Below are 27705 nucleotides of genomic sequence, written 5' to 3'. Positions count from 1 at the left end.
CCTTCTTGCTCAATGCACCCTTGAAAAGCTTAGGATAGGCCCTGGGCAGAAAGTAGATGAGAGGGTCAGTGGGGGGGTCTCCTGGAAAATCCCCTTCCCCTGGGCAGGCTCCCCTTGCTTCCCCCAGGGGGCGCTGCTCTCCACTGAACTCAGCTTCTGGGGCCTGGAGGCCGCCCTTCCTTAGCTCCCTAGCGCACAGCCTCTTTTCCAGGAGATTTCCACCAGGGATGATCACGTCCTCGAGGGAAGACCCTGTTCCCCGACAAAGGGTCTTGCAGACCTCAACGCAACGATATTATCTCCTTCCCTGGAGATCCATGAGGAGGTGCAGTAATGGAGGCCCATGCTTTGCTCATTGCCCCCTTCCCCCACCCCCTCCCCAAATAACCCACAGACAAGAAGTTCCTGGGGAGCCTCCAAGGCTGAGTCTGGCTTTTAGTGAGGTTGTCTCAGGGCTCCCCCTCTTCCCATCAGGGGGAGCAGCTTCTGTGCTCAGGACTAGCTGGGGTCTCTCCCATCTCCCTGATGAGCTGTGAAGCAGGACTCCTGAGTTCTGCTTCTGATACTACTCCAGACCAGGCCTGCCCTTCTGGGTTTCAAGGTTTCCCACCCACCCATGGGGCTTGGGCTGTGGTCGGAGAATCCCAGGGAGGCTGACGCTGACGTGGAGAAGAATTCCGCTCCTACGGTGTCTGTATAGCACGCGCTGTTCTCACATCCGTCATCGCCATTCCATTCTCACGGCTCCCTCACAGCGTGCCCATCTCACGGATGAGGACACTGAGGCAGAGACATTTCTTACCTGTCTCTGGACCCAGAGTGCCTTTCATTTGTTCAACAAATGTGTACTGAGCATCTGCTGTGAGATCGGTCTGGAGCTGGACGCTGACATGTCCCCCGCTCCCTCTCACAACTACACTCCAATGAAGAGGTAGAAACGAAAAAATCATTATAAACAGTGGTGTGTGTTGTGGAGAAGAGGGATAGAAATGAGGCGGTAATGATGCGTAGGGAGAAGAAACACATCTCTGAAAGGGTGGTATTTATGCTGAAACAAAGGGACAACCGTGAGGACAGGGAGAGGAGGAAACAGTCTGCAACAAGAGCTCAGGGATTCACGAATGGAGAGGAAGCTGGTGTGGCTGGAGCAGGGAGAGGGAGAGAAGGAAACAGACTGGAGAGGAAGGGGCGGCTGGGTCTTGTCACGCCTTATAGCCATGGGGTGGGGTGTGTCAGCGATTAGTCTGAAGTGTAAAGGAAAGCCACGGAAGCAGGGGAAGCAACGGTGAAACATGCTTCAATTTCTATTTTAGAAAGCTCCCCTTGGTGCTTATAAAAGAGATTATTGGGAGGCAAGAGTGGAACAGCACAAATTCTAGGCTCCTGGAACACACCCCGATGTATCAGCTACTCCAGGCAACCAGATGAGAAGCAACTTCAGTAGCAGGTAAGAGATGATGTGGTTTGAACAAGGTTGGTGGTATGGGGTCTGGAAAAGATACAGACTGACAGGAGGACATTTTTGCAGGGAGAAAGCTTGTCGAGGACTGGGGCGGCGGGAGGCAGCGATAGAAAGGTGGGGCAGTCATGGCCAATGTTAACTGAGCACTTGCTATGTGCCAGTCCGGTCCTACTTCTAAGTGCTTCACAGGGTATTAAAAGAATCAATCCTCCTAGGAACACTGTGAGCTAAATACTATTATCATCCTCATCTTGGAGGTGAACGAGGCCCCAGCGAAGTTAAAGGGCTGCCTGCAGGTGCTTGGGTTTGACCCCAGGCAACGTTACCCAGCACGGTCTTAAGGGGTATCCAGATAGGGGACCCTACTTCTCAAGAACTATGCCCAGTCTCCGTTTACAGATTTTCAATGACACAGGATATCCACCTCTCCCAACCCCCATCCTTAATCCTTGGAAATAAGGAGATGGAGGCGATTCTCGTGTGTGTGTGTGTGTGTGTGTGTGTGTGTGTGTGTGTGTGTGTGTGTGAGATGGGGGTGTCCGGAGGGGGTTCTAGAGCGAGGGTCAACTATATTTAGGAGCAGCCCACTCTTAAAAGGAGGACTCTGACGCCAAGACCCGGAAGAGCAGGGGTTGGGGGCCTCGTTACCAGCCGCCGCGGTTGGCCGAGCTGCCGGAGGGGGGCGCTCGCAGCTGCCGCCGGGGTCTGGCCTCGCCGCGGCGGGGCCCGCGCTGGAGCTTACGGTCCGCGGCGACCATGCAGCAGCCGGCGCGGCGGGCGCGGGGGGCCCGGGGACCTGTGGGGATGCGTCTGATTCTTTGCTTCCTGCTGTTGAGCAGCTGCCCGGGGGGCTGGGACCCCGTTTGTCCCCACGGTCAGGAGGAAAGCTGGGGGAAGGGCCGGGAAACGGGGGCTGCGGGAGCGGCGGATGCTCGAAGCTCGGGGAACTGCGTGGGGTGGGGAAAATCGAGCGCGTCTTGCAGGCACGGGGGTAGAAGGGGGCGTTAAAAACCGGAAGGTGGAGGTAGGACAGAAGAGAAGCGGGCCCCAGGGGAGATTGAGGGTTCAGCAGGAGGAACGGAGAGGACCCCAGAGTGGGCCAGGGGACACAGATCCGGGCCACGAGGCCACGAGAGAAGAAACACGCGCTGAGGGCCAGGGCGGAGGTGCCTGGAGCCGAGGGGTAGGCTGAAAGAGCCGGGCCCTCAGGCATCCGGTCCCGACGACCTGGGGAGATGACTGGGCCCAGCCAGGCGCCTCCACTTACCCTCTAGCCTGGGGACGCAGGTCCGGGGTGGGGTGGGGGGGGGCTGTTAGAGGACGCCTAGCCTTCCCTGCACTCGTGTCCCTCCCCCTCCACTTGTCCTCCACGGTCCTTGAACTTGGAGACCAGTGCGGAGGACTCAATGCCGGCGCTTTGTGGAGGGCTGGATGGGCACTAAGGGACGGCAGGCCCTGTGCAGATGCCTGAACCCTTTCACCTTCTGGATTCTCCCCCACCCCACCCCGTCTACCTGGACAGAGGAGGGTGTATATGGTAGAAAGGTTATTCCCCACATCGTGTAGCTGGGTATACTGCAGCTTCCAGGATGAGAACCTGGGCTGCCAGCCCTAATAGTCTGAACCCAGGTTCCAGGTTTATTCTTCCAAAGATTCCAGAACTCTTTTCAGCTCTCCACCCAGGAAGCAGCCAAACTTCTTCCCCCATCCCTAGCCTGTCCCCCTGTCTGTCCATTCAATTTCTGTAGCCCTCTGAGGCTCTGCTCACCTGTCCATCCACAGGCTGTCTCTTGGCCCGCAGACTCTGCTCTTACCTGGAAGTCTGTGCCAAAGGTGAGTGAGACCCAGACGATAAAGAGCAAAGCGTGGAGATGAAGGGAGAGCTGATAACCAGGAAGGGGGAGGGATCTGAGAGTGATGGTGGAGAGGGTGCTGCTTCTCTGGGACCAGACCTCCCGAAGGCTTTTGGCCAACGTCCCTGCTAATGCCTTTCTGTGCCCTTAGAAGGACAGAGCCAGGTGGGAATGCAGCGGGCCAGGTCCCGGCGAGAAGTCATCACCCTGGTCTTCGGATACTGGCAAGGTGTGCTCCAGCAGCTCGTGCCTCAAGGTGAGAGCAGAAGAGCTGAAAGAGAGAGACTAGGCTGTCAGATGTAAAGGTGGGGGAGGGATCCCCAACTTGACATGAAAAGCACTTTCCAGAAATTTCTCTGCCTGAAACTTTCTCATCATATTCACCTTTGGAGCCTCACCTGCCCAGACCCTGAGCAAGAGAGGGGTGGTGGTCTCCCAGCCTTTGTGGGGAAACTGTTCTCACTTAGTTTCTTTAGAGGAGCACAGTAGAGGCGATTAGAAGTCCCAGGAAGAGGTTGGCATCCATCTCCTTGGGACCAGCCCTGTACTTCTCCCCACTGTGCTATCCTAGTGCTCAGAGCCAGGACTTATGGGATCTCCAGTCAGACCCTCCCCCTCCCCCCCCCACATATATTCCAAACTCTGAACTGGGGGGAGTAGGCAGTTCAGAGCATATGGCAAATAGAAGCATGACAGATGGGGGTGGAGAGTGGGAGGCGATTCCTTGGGGAAAGGTGTCTGACCCTTCTTGAAAGCAGGGTTTCGTGGTTGCAGGGTTCATAAGGGAGATCTGCTTGGAGTTCAAATGACTGCTACTAATGATCATAGTGTCTAATGTGCACGGAATGCCTTAGAGTTTTAAAAGCACTGTGTACATCTTCAACTTCATTCAGTTCTTTTTTTTTTTTTTAAGATTTTATTTATTTATTCGACAGAGATAGAGACAGCCAGCGAGAGAGGGAACACAAGCAGGGGGAGTGGGAGAGGAAGAAGCAGGCTCATAGAGGAAGAGCCTGATGTGGGGCTCGATCCCATAACGCCGGGATCACGCCCTGAGCCGAAGGCAGGCGCTTAACCGCTGTGCCACCCAGGCGCCCCAACTTCATTCAGTTCTCATAACAGCACTGTTAAGTTCACATTTGACCACTTCCTGCACACCAAGCACCGTGCGAAGAACCTTACATGGACTATCTCCTGTAATTCTCTCAGCAACGGTTCATCATTTCATGGATGGGAAAACTGAAGCTCAGCCAATCTAATGACGTTTCCCAGGGCCAAAGAACTAGTAAGAGCAGGGATTCCAATGCTGAGGTGGGCAGAAGACAAACTCCTGTACCCCAGTCAGTCTCTGGATCCCTCCAATGCACTGTGGTCCTTATGCACTTGGGGGAAAGCAGAAATTCTAATCACACTCTGGTTTCTGGGGTGAGTCAATCCAGCTCTCCCAAGTGTCACCTCACACTCCTCCCTCTCTCCCCATAGGACTGTTCTGGAAGGATGATGTCACTCAAGCTGTGAAGACCCAGAAGATGGAGCACATGCCCAGGCTCCATGCCTCAGAGACCTGCATGAGAGATGAGTAGACAGCCTTTTCCACCAAAACCACCACGCCAAGGTGTGGGAGGCCTGTGGTCTGTCCACACTGCGCATGACCGGTAGACAGAACAGTGGGAAGGGAAGGAGTGTCAGGGCTGCAGGTAGGAGCTGTCAGAAGTCCAGGGAATAGAATGAAGAGAGCACCTGTCTGATTTCAGCCCGAAGCAATCCCATGATACAGTGGTGATGTCTGCAAAGGGAGGGGATTGGGACGCAAGGCTACTACTTGGTATCTCTGGCTTAATCTTTGTCTTCTAGGGACAAGTGCAAAGAGAAACTCTTCGTTGTTTGCTGTTCGCTAGGGTGAGGGGCCTTCAGGGATTTTGAAATTCTTCATTTGGATCCCATCTCTTTTCCTCTGGGCCTTTTCACATCTTCTCTTCATCTTTGACTCCTGCCTTCCTTCCCCTCAGAGCCCAGTGACCAAGGTGAACAAGGAGCAATGCTTGAGCTCTGAAATGGTTTCAGAGGTCGTGAACCAAGAGATGACCACCCATGGCCAGGCCCCACTGTAGGTGAGGGCCTGGCCTTGTCTGGGAATGCTGAACCCACCCAGGGCCTGTTTATAGAGGGAGGCAGGGTGAAGGAGGGAATAGACATTGGTTGATAAGGAATGACAAGACTTCACTGGGGCTGATGGAGAACCTTCTGGAAGAGAGCTCCTGGAGGATGGAAAAGAACAGAGTTTTCAGTACAAAGCCAGCCCAATCCGGGCTCTACCGCTGCCCGGCTGTGACCTTGGACACATTCCCTAGGCTCTTTAAGTCCTTTCTTCCACATCTGTAACATGGGGATGGTAATAAAGGCGACCCCTCTGGTGTTGCTGTGTGGATTAAAGACAATATACGAAAATGCCACTGGTTGCTGGATTGAGGGGAAATTCTCCCTTTCCCCACTGGAGGGCACGCCCACTTTCTCTCTCACAGAACTTTTCACCGATTTTGGCAACTGTGGGATGCAGGGGCTGGGGGCCTCCATTGGCCTCTTACATGATCAAGCAGAGGCACAGAGCTTGAAGGGCCTGCAGAAACCTACTTGGGGGGCTTTACAACTTAAAAAATATATATGGGTCTCTGTTTTTCTAAGAAAATCTTGAGTATGACATGACCCTAATCCTTACCTTGCCCATCCATCCATATCTATATATCTATATAAATTTCTCTTTCTCTACACACACACACACACACACACACACACACACACACACGTACACATATATCTCTCTATATAGATCTAAAGCTACTCTCCTTAAATGGGACAGGAGTACCCAGAACCCCTCACATTCAGCCTCCCCCTTGCTCTTCTCTGTGGTGTGGAAGAAGTCACCTGGGGAAAAAGCCCTTGGGCATCCCCTGGGACCCTTGAGCTCTTGGGAGCCCAGGTATAAAATGACTCACCTCTTAGTTATCATCCGTCTTTACAGCTGAGAAACTGACTGGGCAGACCTGGAGCAGGGCCAGACCTGGTCTCCTGACCCGACTTTCCCCCACCCCAGCCCCACCGTTTCTCTCCAGGGCCCCGGTAGAAGCTGGGCTGTTTCACACATCAGACTTCTTCACACTCATGATAGCCTAAGGAGGTGACATTTGAACTTTGACCTAAATGACACAAGGAAGCAGCCAGGGGAAGATCTGGAAGAAAAATCCCCAAGGCAGAGAGAATTACAAATACAATCGCCCTTAGGTGAGACTGCAGGGCTCCTTCAGAGAACTCAGCGCTCATCGCTCATTGTCTGTAAGGCAGGATTTGGGTTTTATTCAAAGTGCGGTGGAAATCATCAGCGAGGGAAAGGCAATGTGATAAATATTGTATAAAGATACAGTGATGCTGCTGGAAGATGGATTATGAAATGGACAAGAGTAAAACCAAGTCGGACTGTTTGGGGCTATTGAGTTGTCCAGGTAGGATCTGGTGGTACCTTGGACAAAGGTCGAGGCAGCATTGCTGGGAAGCTCCAAGCTGGACTCCATCCACAGGCAGCCTGTACCTCAGAGATGCTCCAGCCTTTTACCCCTTTCAAAGAAACTGGTCCTCCTCTCTGTCACCATGGCAGCCAGGCCTCCTTAGCTTGGATTGGTTGATGGACCACATCGTTGGTCCTGTGCCTGACCCCACGATGGGGACTGGTTGCCATGGTTCTATCAAGTGTGCAAACAAGGAGCAGGCCCAGGGGACCGGCAAGCCCTGTGTCTAATGGAAAATCCCTGGAAGGAGATAAGATTAGAGATGGGGACCAGGGAAAGGGCTGTAGGTCTGACAGCACCTGAGTCCCTTGTCTCAGGCCTTATTCACATCAAGACTGCTATGGAGACTTGCTCTGAATTTGGTGGGGAGGGGTGGGGAAAGGAGTTGCAACCCCTGCCTCAGAGCATTCATTGAAAATTCCTTGTTTCTTCCTATTCTAGGGTGACTTTGAGCCATTCCCTAGTCTGAGTCACGAGTCACGAGTCACAACCTCGCAGCTGATTGAGGCCTCAGGGGAAGCCTCCCATCCCCCACACCTTCCTGGTGCTCCCAGGAAGGACAATTTCAGGCTGATCCAAATGTGGATCATGAAAGCTGATTTTCAAGCAAACTTTCTACAGACTTGTCTGGAGGCAGGAGGGTAGGATTTGGATCTGACCAGAGCATCTGAGGTGAGAGAGGTGGGATCGAAACACAGGGAAGTTTGGGGTGTGGGATTCGGAGAGCACAGCCTCGGTTGCCCCCAGTGCCTGGGTTCCGATCCCTTCCTCCCCTCACCGATCATTTCTAAGGCAGATGAAAGGCAAGATGGAATCACAGCTGGAGAGACAGCCATCCCCACCCACAGCCTTCAAACGTGTCTTCTGGGTCTCTTCCATCTGTGGAAGGAAAGTCTTCCCTCCAGACCTCGGATCTGGCAGGCCTGGGACCTCGCTCTACCTTTGAGGTTCACAGTACTCTCTGAGCATTAGGGTCCCCTACAGAGCAGTCATGCCAGCCCCAAACCCAAGAACCCATACAGAGAATTCTGTGACTACAGTCTTTGCACATTTAACATTCTGATGCCTGTGGTCACTTTGCCCCTGGGAGAAGGGGACCAGCCAGCATTGCTCAGTCCAACCAAACTCCAGACATCCCATGCCTCAAGCTTGGTATTTCTCGAATCACTTAGCTCATTTGATCCTCACAAATGGGAGCACATGGGAAAGTACCAAGCCTACTGTCTGTTCAGACTGCTGTAACAAAATACTATAAACCGGGTGGCTTATAAACAACAGAAATTTCTTTCTCATAGTTCGAGAGGCTGGAAAGCCAATATGAGGCTCTGGCAGAATTGGTGCCTGGTGAGACCTGCCTTCTGGTTCATAGATGGTGTCTTTTCAACACGTCCTAACATGGAGGAAGAGGCAACACATCTCTCTGGGATCTTTTTTTATAAGGGCACTAATCCCATTCATGAGGGGTCCATCCCCACAAAGGCCCTACTTGCAAATACTGTCTTATCACCTTGAGGGTTAGGATTTCAACATATGAATTTTGCGATGGACACAATATTCAGACCATCACACCTACCTACTTATAGAACCCAGGGGAATTAAGAGACACTCCTCTGATAATCCAGGCTTAACCATGCTGCCAATGCCATGTCCTAACCCCTGCATCTGTGCATCTAAGGATATAGCTAAACATAAGCTCAACTCATCATATTTTTCTATACCTGGTTTTTATTAGGTTGATCCCTACCACCTATCCTACTTTTCCCCGTCATGCATTCACTGTGTCTGGCCACCACAGCACATGGTTCCTGCCTCAAGGCAACCGAAGCTTAGTCAGGGAAGTAAGTTATACATATGGCCTATGTGTGCGATAGATATTTATTGAACACTTGCACAGCAGATTGATAGATTCCCTGCTTCATATCCTCTGGTCCATCTCTGAGTTCCCCGTAGCTGCAGGGAGACTGTGTCTGTACATGCTGACAGCTTCCCATCTCAAGCTAGGACTCTGCTTCTCGTCCTGTGGGTTTTCTGGAATGCCAGGGGATCTTGCCTACATGTGCTCAAGACAGCTTTGAGGTGTCTGGGACTAAATATCCCCAGAAGCAGCTCTCAACCAGTTAAGGACCGAGTTTAGTGGATAGATATTCCAGCAGATCCGTCCCTGGTGGGGTAAATCTGAGACAAGTTCTATGCAGATCCTCAGGGGTCTCCAGCAGAGTTCATTTCCAGTTGCCCATGGTGATGGTTAATTTTATGTGTCAGTGTGACTGGGTGAAGGGATGCCCAGACAGATGGTAAAACATTGTATCTGAGTATGTCTGTGTGGATGTCTCTGGAAGAGATCAGCATTCAAATAAGTAGATTGAATACAGAAGATGCCTTCCCTAATGTGGGCGGGCATCATCCAATCCACCGAGGGCCCAAACAGAACAAAAACGTGGAGGGAGGGTGAATCTGCTCTCTGCTTGAGCTGGGACATCCATCTTCTCCTGTCCCTGGACATCAGTGTTTCTGGTTTTCAGGCCGTTGGACTCGGATTGGAACTTATATCATCAGCTCCCCTGATTCTCAGATCCTGGGACGTAAGTTTCCCGGTTCTCTCCTTGCAGAGGCAAACCATGGGATTTCTCAGCCTCCATCATTGCGTGCATCCTTTACTTCCTCATTTGGGATTATCGAAATGCTTTTCAGTATTTGATTTTAATGTATCAGTTATGTTTTTTTAAATTATCTTCCTATACTTTTTAAGTGGTTGCTCTAGGCATCTGAGTATACATATTTAACTTTCCATAGTCTGCTTGTAATTGCTGTTTTATGGGGCACCTGGCCAGCTCCATCAGTAGAGTGTGTGACTCTTGATCTCAGGGTTTTGAGTTTGAGCCCCACGTTGGGTGTAGAGTTTGCTTAAAAATAAAAGCTTAAAAGAAAAATAATTGCTGTTTTACCATTTTAAGTGGAATGCCGAAGTCTTGCCAGAATATATTTCTTCCCTTTTCTCCATTTATGTCATAGCTGTTGATTAGAATCAATTACATCTACATACATTGGAAACTCTATCAGAGAATGTTAGAATTTTTGCTTTGAGCTATCAAATGCATTGTAAACCATTCAAAAGGGGAAGAATAGCCTATATTGTTTACCCAGATAGCTCCCATTTCTATTACTTTCTCCATTCTTGATGTTCTGGGTTTCCTTCTGATACCATTTCCCTTTTATCTGAAGAACTTCCTTTAGCAACTCATTTAGAACAGGTCTGCCGGCTACAGATTAGTTTTTCTTTATCTTTGTTTCACCTTCATTCCTGAAGTATATTTTGCTGGATATAGAATGCTGGGTTGACAACTCTTTTCTTTCACCACTTTCAAAATGCTATTCCATTCCCTTCAGGCCCCCATAGTTCATAATGAAAAATCCACTGTCATTTGGATTATTGTTCTCCTGTAAGTGATATGTTGTTTTTCTCTGGTTGTTTTCAAGATTTTGTCTTTGGTTTTAGTTTTTAGAAGTTTGATTATGATGCATCAGGGCATGGATTTCTTCAAGTTTCTCCTGTTTGTGTAACCAAACCCAAGTTCATTGCCTGACACAAGGCAAAGGCCAATCACTGAGACATTGAATATACAGCAAGGAGAAGGTTTATTCAAGAGGCAGACAAGTGAGGAGATGGAAGGACAAGCCTCAAATTTGCCTCCCCAAAGAGAGAGAGTCAGGAATTTTTAAAGGCAAGCAGAAAAGGGTCTGGGTAAAGGAGAAAGAAGCTTCCATGACCCCAAAATGAAGTTAGAGAGTATTATGTGAAGCAAAATAAGTCAGTCAGAGAAAGACAAATACCATATGATTTCACTCATATGTGGGATTTAAGAAACAAAACAGATGAACATAGAGGGGGGAAAAGAGAGAAGCAAACTGGAAAACAGACTCTTAACTATAGAGAACAAACTGAGGGTGGCTGGAGGGGCAGTGGGTGGGGGCATGGGCTAAATGGGTGATGGGTATTAAGGAGGGCACTTGTTGTGATGAGCACTGGATGTTGTATATAAGTGCTAAATCACTAAATTCTACACCTGAAACTAATACTACACTGTATGTTAACTAATGGATTTAAATAAAACATGAAAAAGAAAATAAATAAATAAAGGCAGTTACTAAGTAAGAGACAGTTAATTTCATTTTGCTCTTTCATTTCAAAGAGGGGGCCATTGGTCCTGACTGGTTCTGGCTAGCTTCTTGCTGAAACCTTAGGTCTCTGCAAGACGAAATCAACACTGGGTTACCATGGTGTCAGGCAAGGATATTATCTTATAGAAACAGGGTGGCAGACAGCATTCTCAGAACAAGCAGATTTGGGTTAAAAAGTTGCAGCTGTGCTTATCTGCCCTCTTAACCCTTTGGTTGCAGGTTTCATTGGGAGTTCACTGAACTTATTGGGTCTGTAGGTTTGTGGCTTTTGACAAATTTGGGACGTTTTCAGCCATTATTTCTTCAAATATTTTTAGTGAACTACCCCTTTTCTCCTCTTCTTCTGGAACTCCAGAGACATGCATGTTAAACTTTTAGCATTGTCCTACAGGTCCCTGAGGCTGTTTGCTTTTTTCCCCAATGTTTTTCTGTTGTTCTGATTGGATCACTTCTATTATTCCATCTTCAAGTTAACTGATAGTTTCTTCTGTATTCCTATTATATTATTGAGCAGTGGGTTTTTTATCCTGGTTATCGTATTTTTGGTTCCAAAATAGCACAATAAAACAAACAAACAAACAAACAAACAAACACATTAGAGGAACAAACAGAACATCCAGTGGTAGGAAATGCAGTTGGAGAAGTCGGACCAGAACTGGTTATTTGGGGCCTTGCAGTTAGTATCAACGAGTCTAGATTTTATACAAAGAGCAGAAGAAAATCACTAGGGATTTTAAGGAAATTAATAGAATTACGTGATGTACAATCCTAGGGACATCTGGGTGGCTCAGTCGGCTAAGCGTCTGCCTTTGGCTCAGGTCATGATCCCAGGAACCTGGGATCAAGCCCCACATCCAGCTTCCTGCTCAGTGGGGAGTCTGCTCCCTCTCCCTCTGCCTGCTGCTCCCCCTGCTTGTGCCCTCTCTCTGTCAAATAAATAAACAAAATCTTTAAAAAATAAAAAATAAAAAGACCACCCTAGCACTGCTGGATAAGGTATAGATAAAGGGCCAGAGTGGAACCCACAGGCCTGTTAGGAAGTATTGTTTTGGTCTAGGGGACACTGTGATAGCTTGCACTGGGCAATTATATAGAGCTGAGTACTTCCAGCTGGCCATGCACTCTACGGAGAGACAGCCTGAACCTCAGGGGGGATTCCAGACCCTCACCTCTCCAAGGAAATGTCTTCTGCCTCCTGTCACCATGGCAACTGTGCTTCATCTGCCAGGGATTGGTTGCTGTGGTGACATCACCAGCACTACGTGACTGATCCCACAATGAGAACTGTTGCCATGGTGCTAAAGAATGCATAAAAGAATCTGCCACTTTTCTCCAAGTCAAGGTCCTTGACTAGCTCTGAAACTATGGGGATATCAGGGGAGGGAAGAGAAGATCAGATGCCAGACCCAAGGGGTTGCCAGCTGTCAGGCAGTTGCTAAGTCCCTATGCTCCAGGACTTGCCCAAATCAGGACTGCTATTAGAGCCTATTATTTACTGGGGGAGAGGTGGTTTATGTTGGAGGTGGGAAGTCCTCCAGCATATATACACACAAATTCCACATCTCATGTTTCCTTACACTTCAAAGCTTTTTTTTAAAGATTTTATTTATTTATTTATTTATTTGACAGAGAGAGAGACAGCCAGCAAGAGAGGGAACACAAGCAGGGGGAGTAGGAGAGGGAGAAGCAGGCTCCCAGCGGAGGAGCCCGATGTGGGGTTCGATCCCAGAACGCCAGGATCACGCCCTGAGCCAAAGGCAGACACTTAACGACTGAACCACCCAGGCGCCCCTACACTTCAAAGCTTTTTAAGCTGTTTCCTTCTCTGAGCAAAATTTTGTAGCTGATCGAGGCATCCTTATCCCCCATGCCCTGCATTGCCATCTAGAGGGGAAGTTCTAGGACAACCTGCTTCTGTATTTTTAAAGTGGGTTTTTATCAAAGCTCTTTCTGTGGGCTTGTCTGGTGGCAGGGGAGGTGGGCTTCAACCAGAGCTTCTGGAGTAAAACATGTAGGGCCATAACAGAGAAGACGTTTGGGATGGTGACAGTGCAGATGGTAGCTTGGTTTCTAATCCCTTTCTCCTTCCAGACATCAATCATAACATGAATGCAAGGCAGGGTAGGACCACAGCTGAATTGCAATCCTTCCTCACCCACTTCCTCCACCCACCCACCACACGTTCTGGTGATCTTTTTACTCCTGGGAAAAGAACTTCTTCCCTTTGAACTCCAGGTCCCATAGGCCTGAGAACCTGCTTGGTCTTCTGGGGTTATTACTTCCAGCATTAAGGTGTCCTCCAACAGATAGCAAAAAGAAGTGCAGTATCTGTGCATGCATAAGTTATTATTCTGCTAGCTATTTCCCTGGCAGTTTGAAATTTTAGAAGGGAGAGAGAAGCAGTGCCACCTCTGCTCAACTACCCAAAACCCAGAATGTTCATTTTTCCTATAGCATTATGTATCTCAGAGCAGATTCAGACTCATTTGTTCTTAGGCCTCAAATTATTTCTGTAAACAACTTTCAAATATGTATAACACAAGTCAATGATAACCAAATAACCCTCCAGTTCCTGGTGTAACAAAATAGCTTGTGTTAGTCTCTTTCTAACATTGAATATAAATGCCCTACCCAAAATATAAAAATAACTGTTTGAAAGCATGGAGACCAACCAAAAGCAAGAAAAGCTAGAAGGAATATAATCCTTGAAAAAAGGGAAGTCTACAGGTGAGTCCTACGTTTAACAGGCTTTCCTCCTAAGGACACTTCACAGTTTCCTGCAGCACCTGGGGTAATAGAGCTCAGGCAGAAAGTGGCCTCAGAAACATAGGCTGCAGCACAGAAACACCAGAGCAACTGGAAATTGAGGAAGAAATCTGGGAAATGAGTGAGCTACAGAAAGGTGAACCCAAAATCCAAATACAAATTTCCCTCAAATACTTAACTACCTTTTATTTATTGATTTTTAAAGATCTTATTTGTTTATTTGATAGAGAGAGAACGAGAGAAGCAGGGGGAATGGTGGAGGGAGAGGGAGAAGCAGATTCCCCACTGAGCAGGGAGCCTGATGTGAGGCTCGATTCCAGGACTCTGGGATCATGACCTGAGCTGAAAGCAGGGGCTTAACCCACTGAGTCACCCAGGCAACCCCTCTGGAGTCTTAAATGGAGAATCATTTTCTTGCCTTTTTCAGCTTATAGATGCTGTTTGCATTCCTTGGCTTGTGGCCTCTTCCTGGCATCTCTCTAACCTCTTCCAATGTCACATCTCCCACCACTGACTCTGACACTCCTGCTTTTCTCTTATAAAGACCCTCGTGATTGTATGGCACAAATCCAAGCTAATCTCATCTGAGGTTAATCACCTTCTAAGATTAATCACACTGCAAAGTCCCTTTTACCATATAAAGTAACATATGCATAGGTTCCAGGGACTCTGACATGGACATCTTGAGGGGCCATTATTCAGCCTACCAGACATCTGTGGTAGATGTGGTAGGGCATGTGACTCTTGATCTTGAGGTCATGAGTTTGAGCCCCACGCTGGAGGTAGAGATTACTTTTAAAATTTTTTAAATGTAAAAAAAAATGTTGAAATACCAGATTATGGTTTAGAAAGTTCACACAGTAGCTTATAACTAAACAAGAATGGACACGAGATCAGTTAGCTTGTTAGCTAATTATCAAAGAGTACAGTGGTTTGAACCAAGGCGATGGCAGTGGATGTGGAGAGAAGTGGATGGATATACGGTATATTTTGCAGGTTGAACTCATGCACGTTGAAGATTTCTAAGAGGTGAGGGTAAAGTAAGCAACAAAGATAATAAAAATTGACTAATTACATTGTCTACTGTCCAGTCGCTATTCATATTTAATCCTCATAACAAGCTTATGAGGTAGGTACAATTCTCACCCGCATCTTACGTGCAATCGGTTTTTTCTGGGAGTAGAAGCAGTAGTCCTTGCGACCTGGTTTACGTAAAAAAGCGGGCGCCTAGGGGTGAGTTGGAATGCTTCTGCCTGCGGTAAAGGGAAGGAGGAGTTGGCTACGCGTCCGCAGGGGCAGGGACCAACCGCGATTGGCCAAGCTGCCGAAAGAGGGTTGTGCAGATCCAGCGCATGTTGTGTGTGGGAAGCTACAGTCCCGCTCAGCTCCTCCGGCTGCTATCTCTACTTTCTCTGCGACTTAGGAGGGGGGCGAGCGCGCCGAGGTGGGGAGGATGCAGCACCTGCTGTGGCCTAGGAGCTCCAGGGGGCTCTGGCTGCTCCTCTGCTTCCTGCTGCTGAACAGCCGCCCAGGGGGCTGCGGCGACATTAGTGGCCACGGTCAGGAGGAAACCTGAGGGGGAGGGGGGGAGGACGGGAGGTGCGGGCAGGCCAGAGAGCGCTCCTGAGAGAAGTGGCTGAGGGAGCCTCAAGGTTTGGAACTCAGGAGGAAAAGGATGTATTGGGGGGCCGTGAAAAGAGATAAATGTAGTGAGCATCTTGTAGAAAGAGACGCAGGCTTGAGGTGGCCCTCGGCATATGGGATCTGGCCTTAAGAGAAGCGACCTCAGAGGAAGATTGGGGATCCAGGAGGAGGACGGAAAGACGAGTGGGCAGAGGGAAGTAAGCCCCGCCTATGTCGCCATAAGAGAAGTAAGACGCACTGAGGGGCCAAGGAAGAGATGCCCAGGGCTGAGGGATAGGCAGGGGACCCGGATTTTTGGACAATAGGAGCAGGGACGCACTACGGGGTCCTGGCTCCAGAGAGAAAGCTGGGCAGAGAAACGAGCTAGGATTTCATCACAAGCCCTCAGAGGCTGGTATCTGCTCTCTGATTTCTGATAAGGGGTAGGTTAGGCTGGGGTAAAAGAGAATGGAGGGGGAACGAGTCCATCCTTCTTCCTCTCCCTCCTCTCTGAGCCTTTGGGGTAGACCAGCGCTGACTCACGTCTGAGCAGCCAGAGACCGACTGCGCATACTCGAGGATTCCAGGGCCAGGCGCGTGGGGAAGAGCGCTCAAAGTCCTAGTCTGACGCCAAGTTTCCCCCCCAGATTCTTGGGTTTTAGAGGCCAGTGCGGAGGGCTCGCGAAGAACTGTGGGAGGAGGCCTGGTGGCGGAAGACAGGAAAGGTGTGTGTGTGGCGGGGGAAGGGGATGTTCCTGTAGGGATACCTCGCCTTCTTTGCCGCCCAGACGCCTCTTCCAAGCCAGGCTTTGGTCGCTCCCTCAGCACCACGGACAGCGCCAGGAGCCTTCGGCTCTGGCAGAGGGTGTCCAGGTCACCACTTTTCCTATCCGTCCTGGAGCGATGCCTCAGACAACAATTTCCCCTTCCAGAAGAAGCTCTTTTCTTTCTCATGAGGGTGCTGGAGGTGCTGCTCCTTCCGAAAGCCAGGAAATTGGTATGGGAATCCTTTTGATTTCGGAGGACCAGTCCCTTTTCTTAACGCCTGTCCATAATGACTCATGGTAATTCCACCACATAAAAAAATGGACTCTCGGCCAACTCTACCCCATCTACTTGGAATAATGAAGGTGTTAGAGCATTAGGGATTATCCTCCCCCACACTCTGTCGTTCCTCTATGCACAGTTAGATAAACTGTGGCTCTCAGGACAAAGATCCAGACACACAAACCCTATACACACCAATACTTTCTTCCTCAGAGGATTCCAGGCCTCCTTTCTAATCCTTTCCAGGCTTCCAAGCCTTTGAGATGCAGGTCACCTGATTCCTACGCCCCATTTGTTCACCTGATTATCAATTCCATGTGTATAGCTTTCTGAGTCTCTGCTTACTTCACCCTCCAAGGCTGCTCTTTGCTTGTAAGCTTGGTTCTTATCTGGAAGTTGGCATCAAAGGTGAATGAGGTTCTGAAGAACAGGGCAGGTGGTGATGGGGGAAGGGAAAAATGAAAAGAAGGGGGACTTGAGAGGAGGAAGGGATGTGGTGAGGGGGACAGAGACCAGGGAACAAAGAGGTAATAGTGGAAGAAAGCTGATTTTCTTCAGCTGGGATTTGAAAGCCTTCTGGCCAAGCTCCTTGCTGATGCCACCATTCTGTCTCTTAGATGGTCAGGGCCAAGTGGGAGCGGGGCAGCTCTGGACCCTCCAAGGATTTGCTACTCCAGTCTTCCAGCACATACAAGTTGTATTCCAGCATATTGTGCCCCAAGGTGAGTAAGGGCTGGGGAAGAGAGGCTGGGACCTGATCAAAAACTTGGAAAGAGTGAGGGGCTGTTTGATCTGAGGATGGGCTTTCTTCCCCAGATGTCTCTGCTTGAAACTTTCCTGTCATGCTCACCTCATGCAGAAGGGGGTATGACTGGAATGGGGGTGGAGTTGGACAGGTGGGCTGTTTGTTCTTGAATACCCTAGAAGAGCCCAGCAGGGGCCTCTAGAAGAAACCCCTGGAAGAGGCCAGCATCCAATTCCTTCTGATCAATCCCAACCCCTAGAGTTATCTGAGTTTTTCCATAGCCAGCAGTCCTTAGGTTCTCAGTTAGGAGAACACACATACACACCCCTCAGCTTCTGAATAGGAAGCAGAGGAAATGGCATGATGAGTAGACAGGAGGAATGAAAGGGAGTGAAAAATCCCTTGGAGACAGATGGCTGACCTTCCTTAGAGCAGAATTTCATGGATGGAGGAAAGGGTCAGAAAGGAAATCTACCTTGAGTTCATATTACTGCTACTACTACCAATGTCTAATATGTGCATAATGCCTTAGAGCAGTGGTTCTCAAAGTGCATCCCAGGACCAGCAGCATCAGCATCACCAGAGAACTTGTTAGGAATGATCACTCTTGAGCTTCACCCCAGACCTACTGAATCAAAAGCTCTGGGGGTGAGGAACAGTAATTTGTGGCTTTTTTTAAAGATTTTATTTATTTACTTGAGAGAGAGAGAAAGAGAGAGAGCACGGGCAGGGCAGGGGGCGGGAGAGAGGGTGAGGGAGAAACAGATTCCCTGCTGAGCAGGGAGCCCGACCTGAGTTGAAGGCAGACACTTAACCGACTGAGCCACCCAGATGACCCTAATTTGTTGGAATTGGAAATTCCAGAATTTGGGAATTCTAATGCACACTAAAGTTTAGGAATCACTGCCTAAGTTTTCTAGGCATTTTTTATACCCTAATGTCATTTAAACCCTCACAATAGCATCAAATGAATCAGCAAGCAGACTACAATCCTAGTTGAAGGTTTACTACACACCAGGCACTATATTAAGCAACATGTATACACCAGTTCATTTTGTTCTCTGCACGAGTTGTGATTCTTTATCTACTTGAGGGAGAGGGGGATTGCTGATCTCACTCTGGTTCCTGGAGTGGACCAGTCAGCGTGTCCCAGGTGTCAATTCACCACATCCTTTTACCCTGCAGGTTTGTTCTGGAAGGATGGCATTACCCAGGATGTGATGGCCCAGAAGCACATTAGCAGATTCCACCCCCAAGATCCATGTCTGAGGCATGGGCAGGCAGCCTTTCCCACCAAAACCACTGGGATAAGGTGCGTGAGGCCTATGGCCGGTCCATGCTGTCTATCAGACAGACAGCAGGGAGGGAACAGATGTTAAAACTGTAGGTAAGAGCTGCTGGCAGGAGTATGAGAAAGATCTTTGAGAGGTTCTGTCTGGGATCCATGAAAAACAAATCCATTAGCCATTAGTGATATCTGCAAAGGGAGAGGAGATGGGTGTTACAAGTTTAGCTTCCATATGTCATCCCTGTCTCTTTAGGGGCAAGCAAAAGGAGAAACTTCGACTCCTATTTCCCAAGGTAAGTCTTACATGTCTTCTCAAGAATTTTCAATCCCTGACTTTTGGGTCCTATACCTTTCCCTTCTGGAGCCCTGTCATCATTTTCTGCCTTCGTCTTGACTCCTGGCTTCCCCCTTCCCAGAGCCCAATGGCCAAAGTGAACAGCGAGCAGTGCTTTACTTCCAAAGTGTATCTGAAGACCCTTAAAAGAGAGGCGGCCAACCCTGTCAAGGTAAGGGGCTTACTTTTTCTGTGGAGGTTGGAATCACCAACAAGCTGTTTAAATGAGGGAGGTCCCTATGAAGAAGGGATTGGAGACTGAGGTGTGAACAGATAAGCTGAAGAAAAGTTCTTTCCTTTCCCAATCAAAGTGATTCCTTTCCCAATCAAAGGAGGGATCCTCCTTCTCTCTCACAGAAACACCGGTGGGTATCAGTATGAGAGGTTGGGAGGGCAGATACTGGGACCCTCTAAGGATGAAATGATCTAAAGGATTGTGCATAGACATTGAGTCCCAAATAGGCATTGAAAATTGCCAAATTAAAAAAGATTAAATTAAAAGTCCTTTTTTTCTCCATACTGTCCTTTGCATATAACAAAGGGTAGCAAAGCTCCTTTGGATCAGTGGGAGAGGTAGCCCAGAGACCTTTACATTCAACACTCCCTCCTCTCCTTGCTCTACTCCATGGCCTGGGCAAAGTGACCTGGGCAAAGCTCTGGGTTATCTCCTTGAGATGCTTGAACTCTTCAGAATCCAGATTTAAAACACTCATCAAGGGGTGCCTGGGTGGCTCAGTCAGTTAAGCATCCAACTCTTTTTTTTTTTTTTAAAGATTTTATTTATTTATTCGACAGAGATAGAGACAGCCAGCGAGAGAGGGAACACAAGCAGGGGAGTGGGAGAGGAAGAAGCAGGCTCATAGCAGAGGAGCCTGATGTGGGACTCAATCCCGGAACGCCGGGATCACGCCCTGAGCCGAAGGCAGGCGCTTAACCGCTGTGCCACCCAGGCGCCCCAAGCATCCAACTCTTGATGTCAGCTCAGGTCATGAACTTAGGGTTGTGGGATCAAGCTCTGCATTGGGCTCCTCGCTCAGCGTGAAATCTGCTTGGGATTCTCTCTCTTCCTCTCCCTTTGCCTCTCCCCCAATCATGCTCTAAATAAATAAATAAAATCTTAAAACAAAATAAAACACCCAACTGGCACTCCCATCTGTCTTTGTAGTTGAGACATTGGGGCCCAGGCTGGTCAAGGGACTTACTCAGAGCTGCACAGCAGGTTCATGGCAGAGCCAAGACTGGACCCAGGTCTCCTGATTCCTAAACCTTTCCCTTGCATAGCCCCTGCCCTTCCTCTCAGGGACTGCAGTGAGAATTAGACTGTTCCAAACTTCAGACTCCTCCACACTGATGAAAGTCTTTTTTTTTTTTTTTTTGGACTAAGACCTAAATTGCAAGAAAGTGGCAGCGAGAGGAAGGTATAAGGGAGGGGCATCCCAGGCAGAGAGGCTTGCAGTGACAAAAGTGCCCTGAGGCAGGTATACCATTCACTTTATGGATGGAAAAGTCAGTGGCAGAAGTAGGCCCCAGAATGACCATACAGGGGCTCATGGATCGTAGTGAAAAGTTTGGATTTTAAGTGTAGTGACAACTTCACTGGGAAGTTTCAAGGAAGGGGATGTCATAATGTGATACACAATTTCAAAAGGTCCCTCTTATGATATTGGGGTATAATATCTTTGAGGAGAGCAAGCATGAAAACTGAGAGCCTGCAAGGAACCTGTACTTCAGGGGGCTTCCAGCCCCTCAGGCTCTCCTGGGAAACCAGTTCCCACCCCATCAAGTGACAGCTGGTCTTCCTAAACCTGGATTGGTTGCTGGGTCGAGGCATTCAGAGCTAAGTGACAGACCCACTTGTGAGGAATGGTTGCCATGGTGCTTCTGCGAATGCAAACAAGGTGCTGCCGTTCTTCCCCAGCCCAGAGCCCAAAGGAAAAGCATGGGAGGGAGGGTGAACTATCCGTGGGAGCCAAGGGGATAGACAATGGGTGGGCTGAGTCATTGTAGCTTACATAAATCAGGCTCTCATTGAAGCATTTTGTGAAGGAGAGTAGGTAAGGAAGAGGCCACCTTCCCATATAATGATTCTGGTCCTTTGTTTCTTCTTGTTTTAGGGCTTCTTTGAGCCACCCCCAACTGTGGGCCGCAACCTTGTTGCTGACTGAGACCTCATGTGAATCCCCTCTGCCCTAGTGCCCTCCTGTTTGCCCTCCAGAGGGGCAGTCCTAGGATGTCCCTAATCTGGATCATTAAAGTGGACTTTCATGCAAACGCTTTCTGTGATTTGTCTTGAGGCAGGATGGGTGGGGTTTGGATACAGCCAGAGCCCCTGAAGTGAAAGAATAGGGGTGGACCAGAACAGGGATGCAAGGAAGAGAGCACAGCTCTTTGGTGCTGGTAGAAGGCTGGTTTTTGTCTTGTCTTCCCTCCAGTGACCTGAAGTGGGGAAAGTGAGAGAAGGACCACAGCGGGAATGCAGCCTTCCCTACTCATATCTACCAGCGCTGTGTGGCCTAGTTGCATCCCTTCCATGTCAGACACGCCTGGACCCTGCTATTTTATGAGGGTCTCCTTCTCCAGCATTACCACACCTGCCAGCCATCTCCCACTCATCTTGCTCCCAAGAATCAAGAGAGAAGTGCTATAACCAAAGTGTACACACATTAAACATTTTGATGGCTCTTGCCAGTTTGCTCCTGGTAGCTTCAAGGGAGTGGGTAATCTGACCACCTATGCTCAGCCCAGCTGAACACCAGAATATCCTGTTTGCAGAGCTTTATACTTTTCAAGTCCTCTCACACTCATTGGATACTCAGTGTAAGCAAATGGGCAGGTATCAGGATTTGATTTTTCTATGAATTTATGGAGTTGTGTACATATACTAATGATCATGTAGCTATAAACCTAAGTTTATAGACTTTCTTGGTTATAAGTTATACTTCAATAATAAATAATAACAACTATGAACTTCTCAAAGTAAAAAATGTAAAAAATGAATAGGAGAAAAGATGTTTCTGAAAAGAAGAAGATGGGATGATTTGCTCTACCTGCTATCAATACTCAGTATGAAGCTGTAGTAATTAAGAAAGTGTGGTATTGGGACACCTGGGTGACTTGGTCGGTTGGGCATCTGTCTTGGCTCAGGTCATGATCCCAGGGTCCTGGGATTGAGCCCACTCTCCTTCTCCCACTGCCCCTCCACCCCACTCGTGCTCTCTCTCTGTTTCTCTCTCAAATAAATAAAATCTTTAAAAATAGAAGATAGTATAGGAATAACTTCATGTCTTAATGGTTAGAAAAGATTTTTAAAGAGGAAATGAAAGTGCAAAAAATAAAGGAAAACGCAGTACATTCAGTACATTAAATTAAGAATATCTACAAACTTTAGGAGCGCCTGGATGGCTTACTTGGTCAAGCTTCCAACTTTTGATTTCAGCTCAGGTCATGATCTCAGGGCCATGGGATTGAGCCCTTCATGGGGCTCCATGCTGGGTGGGGAGTCTCTCTCCTTCTGCCCCTCCCCATGCTTGTGCGCTCTCTCTCTCTCTCTCTCGCTCGCTCTCTCTTTCTCTAAAATAAATAAATAAATTTTTAAAAGGAATATCTATAAATTCTTACAACTGAAGTAAGACAGTTTTAGGATATACTATTATCTCTGCAATGTGAATGCAAACTTCTTCCAGCTATCTTCCCTGATAAGAATGAAAAAGAGGGGCGCCTGGGTGGTGCAGTCGTTAAGCTTATGCCTTCGGCTCAGGGCGTGATCCTGGCATTATGGGATCGAGCCCCACATCAGGCTCCTCCGCTATGAGCCTGCTTCTTCCTCTCCCACTCCCCCTGCCTGTGTTCCCTCTCTCGCTGGCTGTCTCCATCTCTGTCGAATAAATAAATAAAATCTTTAAAAAAAAAGAATGAAAAAGAAAGAATTTTCTAAGTCAGTGCTGTTAAGTAGAAATATAATTTATAATTATATACGTAATTTAAAATTTTCAAAAAAATAAAAATTTCTAGTAGTCACACTTTTTAAAAAGCAAAAAAGAAACAAGGCTCTACCAAATCTCCTGTTCTCTGTAAAAATGTGGCTTGGAAAGGTATTTTTTACTTTGCCATCCTGCAGAAAATCACACTGGTCCATTATTTGTTGTTGTTGTCATTATCGTCATTTTTCTTTTAAAATGGCCTTTATTACAAATTTGAAATCTAGGGAAGCTCCTTTTTCCTCTACCCAAAGAGTTCATAAATATAGACATTGGAGTAAGTACTTCATTGAAAGGTAACATTTATGGGGCGCCTGGGTGGCTCAGTTAGTTAAGCATCTGCCTTCAGCTCAGGTCATGATCCCAGGGTCCTAGGATCAAGCCCCACATCAGGATTTCCACTTGGTGGGGAGCCTGCTTCTCCCTCTCTCCCTGCCTGCTGCTCCCCAGACCCTGTTTGTGCTCTCTGTCAAATAAATAAATAAAATCTTTTTAAAAAGGTAACATTTATAAATTGGTAAAAGATGATATCCACGGACACCACACAGCTTCTGATACATAGTACAATCCTCAGACAGACACCATGCCAAGGTCAACAAGGTTGCCTCACCATCTAGAATTTATAGGTTAATTCCCACACTTAACAGGAAAGGATAAAATTTATATGGTCCCAAGGGGGAAAATTATACCTAAAAGACACTTGTTGATGAGTCCCCACATTTTCCATTTGAGGTGATATTGACTTTTCCTGTCCCACTGGCCCTTGGAATGTTTCCCCATATGTACAACTATTATTCTTTATCTCTTTTTGCCCAAAGATGAACAAAAACTTTGATTATAGTATGATATTGGGAGATAACCAGGAATATTTAAATTTGCTGGCTTCTAAGTGATTGAACTTTCAATGAGAATCCCCAGTGGGCACCCTTCAGCTTTGATTCCACAAGAAGAGAGAGGGTAAAGGAACTCAAAGAAATCCAACAGCCATCGGGTTGTAGGACAGCCAGGTCCCAGATATATTTCATAATGTGGGGGTTGCTGGTAACACAAATAAGTCTTTTGTTTAATTCTGACCTGAAGCCAGTGCTCATTACAGCTTAGAAACACATCTTCAAAACCACAAATCAACACAAAAAGCATGAGGAGTCCTCCAAACAAGCCAAAGACCCTCATCATTTCAAATCTCAACCCAAGACATCAGAGGAAACAGGAAATCACACTGGTCCATTATTTTGATGATATTGTGGCAACTGAATATGGTGGACAGAATAGCATGTACCCTAGATGTCATAAGACACATGCACAGAAGAAGAATGTCAAGAAAGTTCAGAGTCCTGCCACATTAATGAAGTTTCTATGGTCCAATTATCTGTGGCATGTCAAGATGCCCTCTGTAAAGTGAGACAAATTAATTAACCTTGAACATCTACCACAATAAAAAAGAGACAATACTTTTTATGGAAGAATGAGCCTCTTTGGCATTTGAGGCAACATAAAACACATTTAAATGTGCTACTCTGACCCACTTACCAGTAACCCATTAGGCTTTTAGTATGGCCTGAAGCAAAGAAACATTCTGCAGGAATTCCAGGTTGCAATGCAAGCTGTCCTTTTACTTGATAATTATGACCAGTGATCTCAGTAGCGTTGGAAGTGTCTGCAGACTGTAATGTCATATGAATCCTCTGGCAAACCCCAGTAAGATTAGTATAGTGTAGATCCCTAGGATTTTAAAGGAAGGCGGTGCCCTTTTAGGCCATCAGCTATTCTCCATTTGAAGAGCAGCTTAGTTTCCTACCAGGTCCCGGTATACTGAACACCTGGCCATGGGACAACCAGTAATTATGCATTGGGTATTATCCAGTCCACTAAACCATAGCATTGGAGGTTAAATGGAAATGGTATATACAAGACCGGGCCCAAGAAGACCTGGATGAAAAAAGTTGCATGAGAAGGTAGCTTCCTTGCTTCACTGCCTTTCCCATAACCTTATTATTGCCTTACGGGGAATTCTCTATGACCAGCTAACAGACTGGGGGAAAGCACAGAGCCAATTTATGGATGTTTGCACAAAATGCAGGCATCAGCTAGAAGTGGAAGGGTGCTACATTACAGCACAATTCAGAAGTGTCTGTGGACTACATTGGTGAAGACCAATTCCTTTGTGGGAAGTTTTGTTGGTAGATCTGGTGGTCCACTTGGAATTGAAGAAGAAAAGAATTGAGGTGTCTATACTGATAACAATATTCATGATTAACAGGTTGGTTGGCTGATCTGGGGTTTGAATAGAACAAGATAAGAAAATCTGTGGCAAGAAAGTCTGAGAGGGATCACTTGGGATGAATACAGAGTTTGAAGATAGTCATGGTTTCCTGTGTAAATAACCATGAGAAGATATAGACTATAGAAAAGCTTGTCAGTAATCAGGTTAGGAAACGGCCAATTCTGTGGATATCAGTCATCCTCTTTCTCCAGCCACCCTGGTGCTTTCTTAATGGGCCCATATATCAATGGATGTGGTGGCAAGAAATGAGGCTATGCATAGGCTTACTAATGTGAATTTCCCTCCTCATGAATGGTATGATTACAGCCACCTCTGAATACCAGTTTGCCAGCAGCAGAGGATAATATTGGGCTCCCAATATGGCACACCTGGTGACAGATTTTTATTTCAAACCCCTTTCACCATGAAAAAATGCAGTGAATTATATTCTGGATATAATTTGGATTTGCCCTTTCTGTCCACAATACTTCTGACAACACTCACTCGCCATTAGTGAACTTACAGAGTGGTTGTTTTATTCATCTCCAAGAGTTTTGGAACCAAAAGGTAAAGGTCAGAGTGGCCCCCTCACTATTATACCTCAAAATCTTTGAAGGAATCTTTGCTTCCCATCTTCTGAATGATGAGTTTGCACGTGCTAGTGCCCAAGAGAGGAATATTTACACCACAGTCATAGTCAGAGTTGAATTGGAAGCTGAGACTACCACCTGGTCACTTTGGATTCCTCATGCCACTGAACCATAGACAGATATGGGTATCACTAAATTAACCGCAGTGATTGACTCCAGTTACCAGGGAGAAGTTGAGTTGCTGCTACAAAATGAGGACAAAAAAAGATTATTATTGGAGCCAGAGGAATTAACCTGGGTTCTTTGTGTTCTTCTTCCCAGTAGTACTGGTCCAACAAAAAACCCTGTAGAAACCAAACAAAACCAGGAACATCAAAGATTCAGATCCTGCAGAAATAAAGATTGGGCTCAACCCAGTCTGATCCAGTCAAGGTGCTGATCACAGTAAGAAAGCCATGACATCGGTGGGAGCATGAGGAAGTTGTAACTGTCAATTTAGGCTTCAGGATCCCCTACAGGAGAAGGGATTGTAGCAGCTGTGTTTAAAATAACTTGAGACAGAAGTTTTTTTCTCCCATTTCTCTTCCCTGCTACTTTGTATCAGGAACAATGGCACTGCACTTTGTTTTAGGTTTCATATGAGAGTACACCTGAATTAAGGGATATGTGTGTCAATTGTCATAAGAGTACATGGTTTTCATTCAAATAAAGAACAAGAGTAGAAGCTAGGATTAAGCTAGATATTCCCCATTTTTCCATCACATTCGTGTTCCATCTTTCTTCACCCTGCTCTATGGCCCCAGGTTAATGTCTATGAACTGAATCAACTCCAGGTCCTTGCTCACTGGCTTATGGTTGGATTTGGCCAAGAGAAGGTATTGGCAAGATATCAGGGTCCAAAAAGGGAAAAAATTCAGGGTATGCATCCCTCTGGCTTCATCCCTGACTGACTATGAGTTGACAAAGGTCTATATTTCTTTACCTATCCATACACTTATAAATAGTTCTATAATTAAACTCTTTGGATTTACTTTGATTGAGTGTACCATGGTTTCTGGCTGAGTTCAAGGCATCAGACTGTACACATATGAAGAGAAAATTAGTAAACTGGACTGTAGTTCAAAAGAAAATATACAAAATGAAGTACATTTTGTATAGAGAGACAAAAGAATGGAAAATACAAAAGATAAGGTAGAACCATAAAAGATACCACATGACAGTCTAATATACTTTTACTTGGAGTTCCAGAAAGAAGGGAACAAGAAAATGGGGTAGAATCAATATTTAAGGAGATAATGTCTGAGAATGCCTCAAAATTGTTGAAAGACATCAAGCCATGTATTCAAGAAGCTCTTTGAATCTCAAGGAGAATAAATGAAAAGAAATGTCTCTCTAATCACAGCCTAGAAAAACTGTTGACAATCAAAGACAAGTTACCTACAGAAGAGTAACAATCATACTGACAGATAATTTCTCAAAAAGAAAGAGAGAGAGAAAGAGAGAGGGAAAAGGGGATCAAAAGCAGACACCCAGATACCTCAAGTTTGCCGCTAGGATTTACTCTCTACTTGACTTCACCCTATTTTCTCTCCCAACAAGCTAGCCTGTATGGACTACTTCAATGAGCTCCCTCTTCCTCTGTATTCTTGTTAGGTTAGGACAATGGGAATACCTAGGAGAGATCAGAGGGAGGGAATGAGGAGAATGAGAACAGGGTGTGTTTTTCCCCTCATCTTCCTCCCTTTAAGGTTGTTACAGGCTGTCAACTCCTCCTGACACACATCTACAACAGGAAACATGTATAATAGTATACATAGTCACACTACTCATGATAAACCAAGACTGGGGATAACCCAAAGTCTATATATCTTTACTTTTTTTTACGGTTTCATAACCTAACCATGCATCCTTAGGTTATAAAATTGTAAAGAAAAGCAAATAAATATGGTCAAAAAAAAAAGAATGAATAATGGTCACCTTTGGGGATTGCCTGGGTGGGTCAGTCAGTTAAGCACCTG

General features: G+C 47.0%; 2 protein-coding genes across 2 annotated transcripts; both read left to right on the top strand.

The window, feature by feature from the left end:
* Nucleotides 1–2218: 2218 nt before the first annotated feature.
* Nucleotides 2219–4898, top strand: LOC148110816 (regulated endocrine-specific protein 18-like). The gene is made up of 4 exons (XM_087858804.1): nucleotides 2219–2336; nucleotides 3245–3295; nucleotides 3467–3571; nucleotides 4798–4898. Exons 1-4 carry the CDS (start codon nucleotides 2219–2221, stop codon nucleotides 4896–4898), a joined length of 375 nt encoding a protein of 124 aa, XP_087714930.1.
* Nucleotides 4899–15180: 10282 nt separating this feature from the next.
* On the top strand, nucleotides 15181–21122 carry RESP18 (regulated endocrine specific protein 18). Its single transcript, XM_045777611.2, has 6 exons — nucleotides 15181–15379; nucleotides 17108–17212; nucleotides 18421–18547; nucleotides 18777–18816; nucleotides 18940–19029; nucleotides 20972–21122. The coding sequence occupies exons 1-6, from the start codon at nucleotides 15274–15276 to the stop codon at nucleotides 21020–21022; spliced, it is 519 nt and encodes a 172-aa protein (XP_045633567.1). The 5' UTR covers nucleotides 15181–15273; the 3' UTR covers nucleotides 21023–21122.
* The last annotated feature ends 6583 nt before the right edge of the window (nucleotides 21123–27705 follow it).

This window comes from Ursus americanus, chromosome 1 (assembly GCF_024610735.1).
Source record: "Ursus americanus isolate L20-20 chromosome 1, mUrsAme1.1.p, whole genome shotgun sequence".
Taxonomy (NCBI): domain Eukaryota; kingdom Metazoa; phylum Chordata; class Mammalia; order Carnivora; family Ursidae; genus Ursus; species Ursus americanus.
The sequence above is the reverse complement of the archived record's forward strand: the minus strand, read 5'-3'. Positions and strand labels throughout refer to the sequence as shown.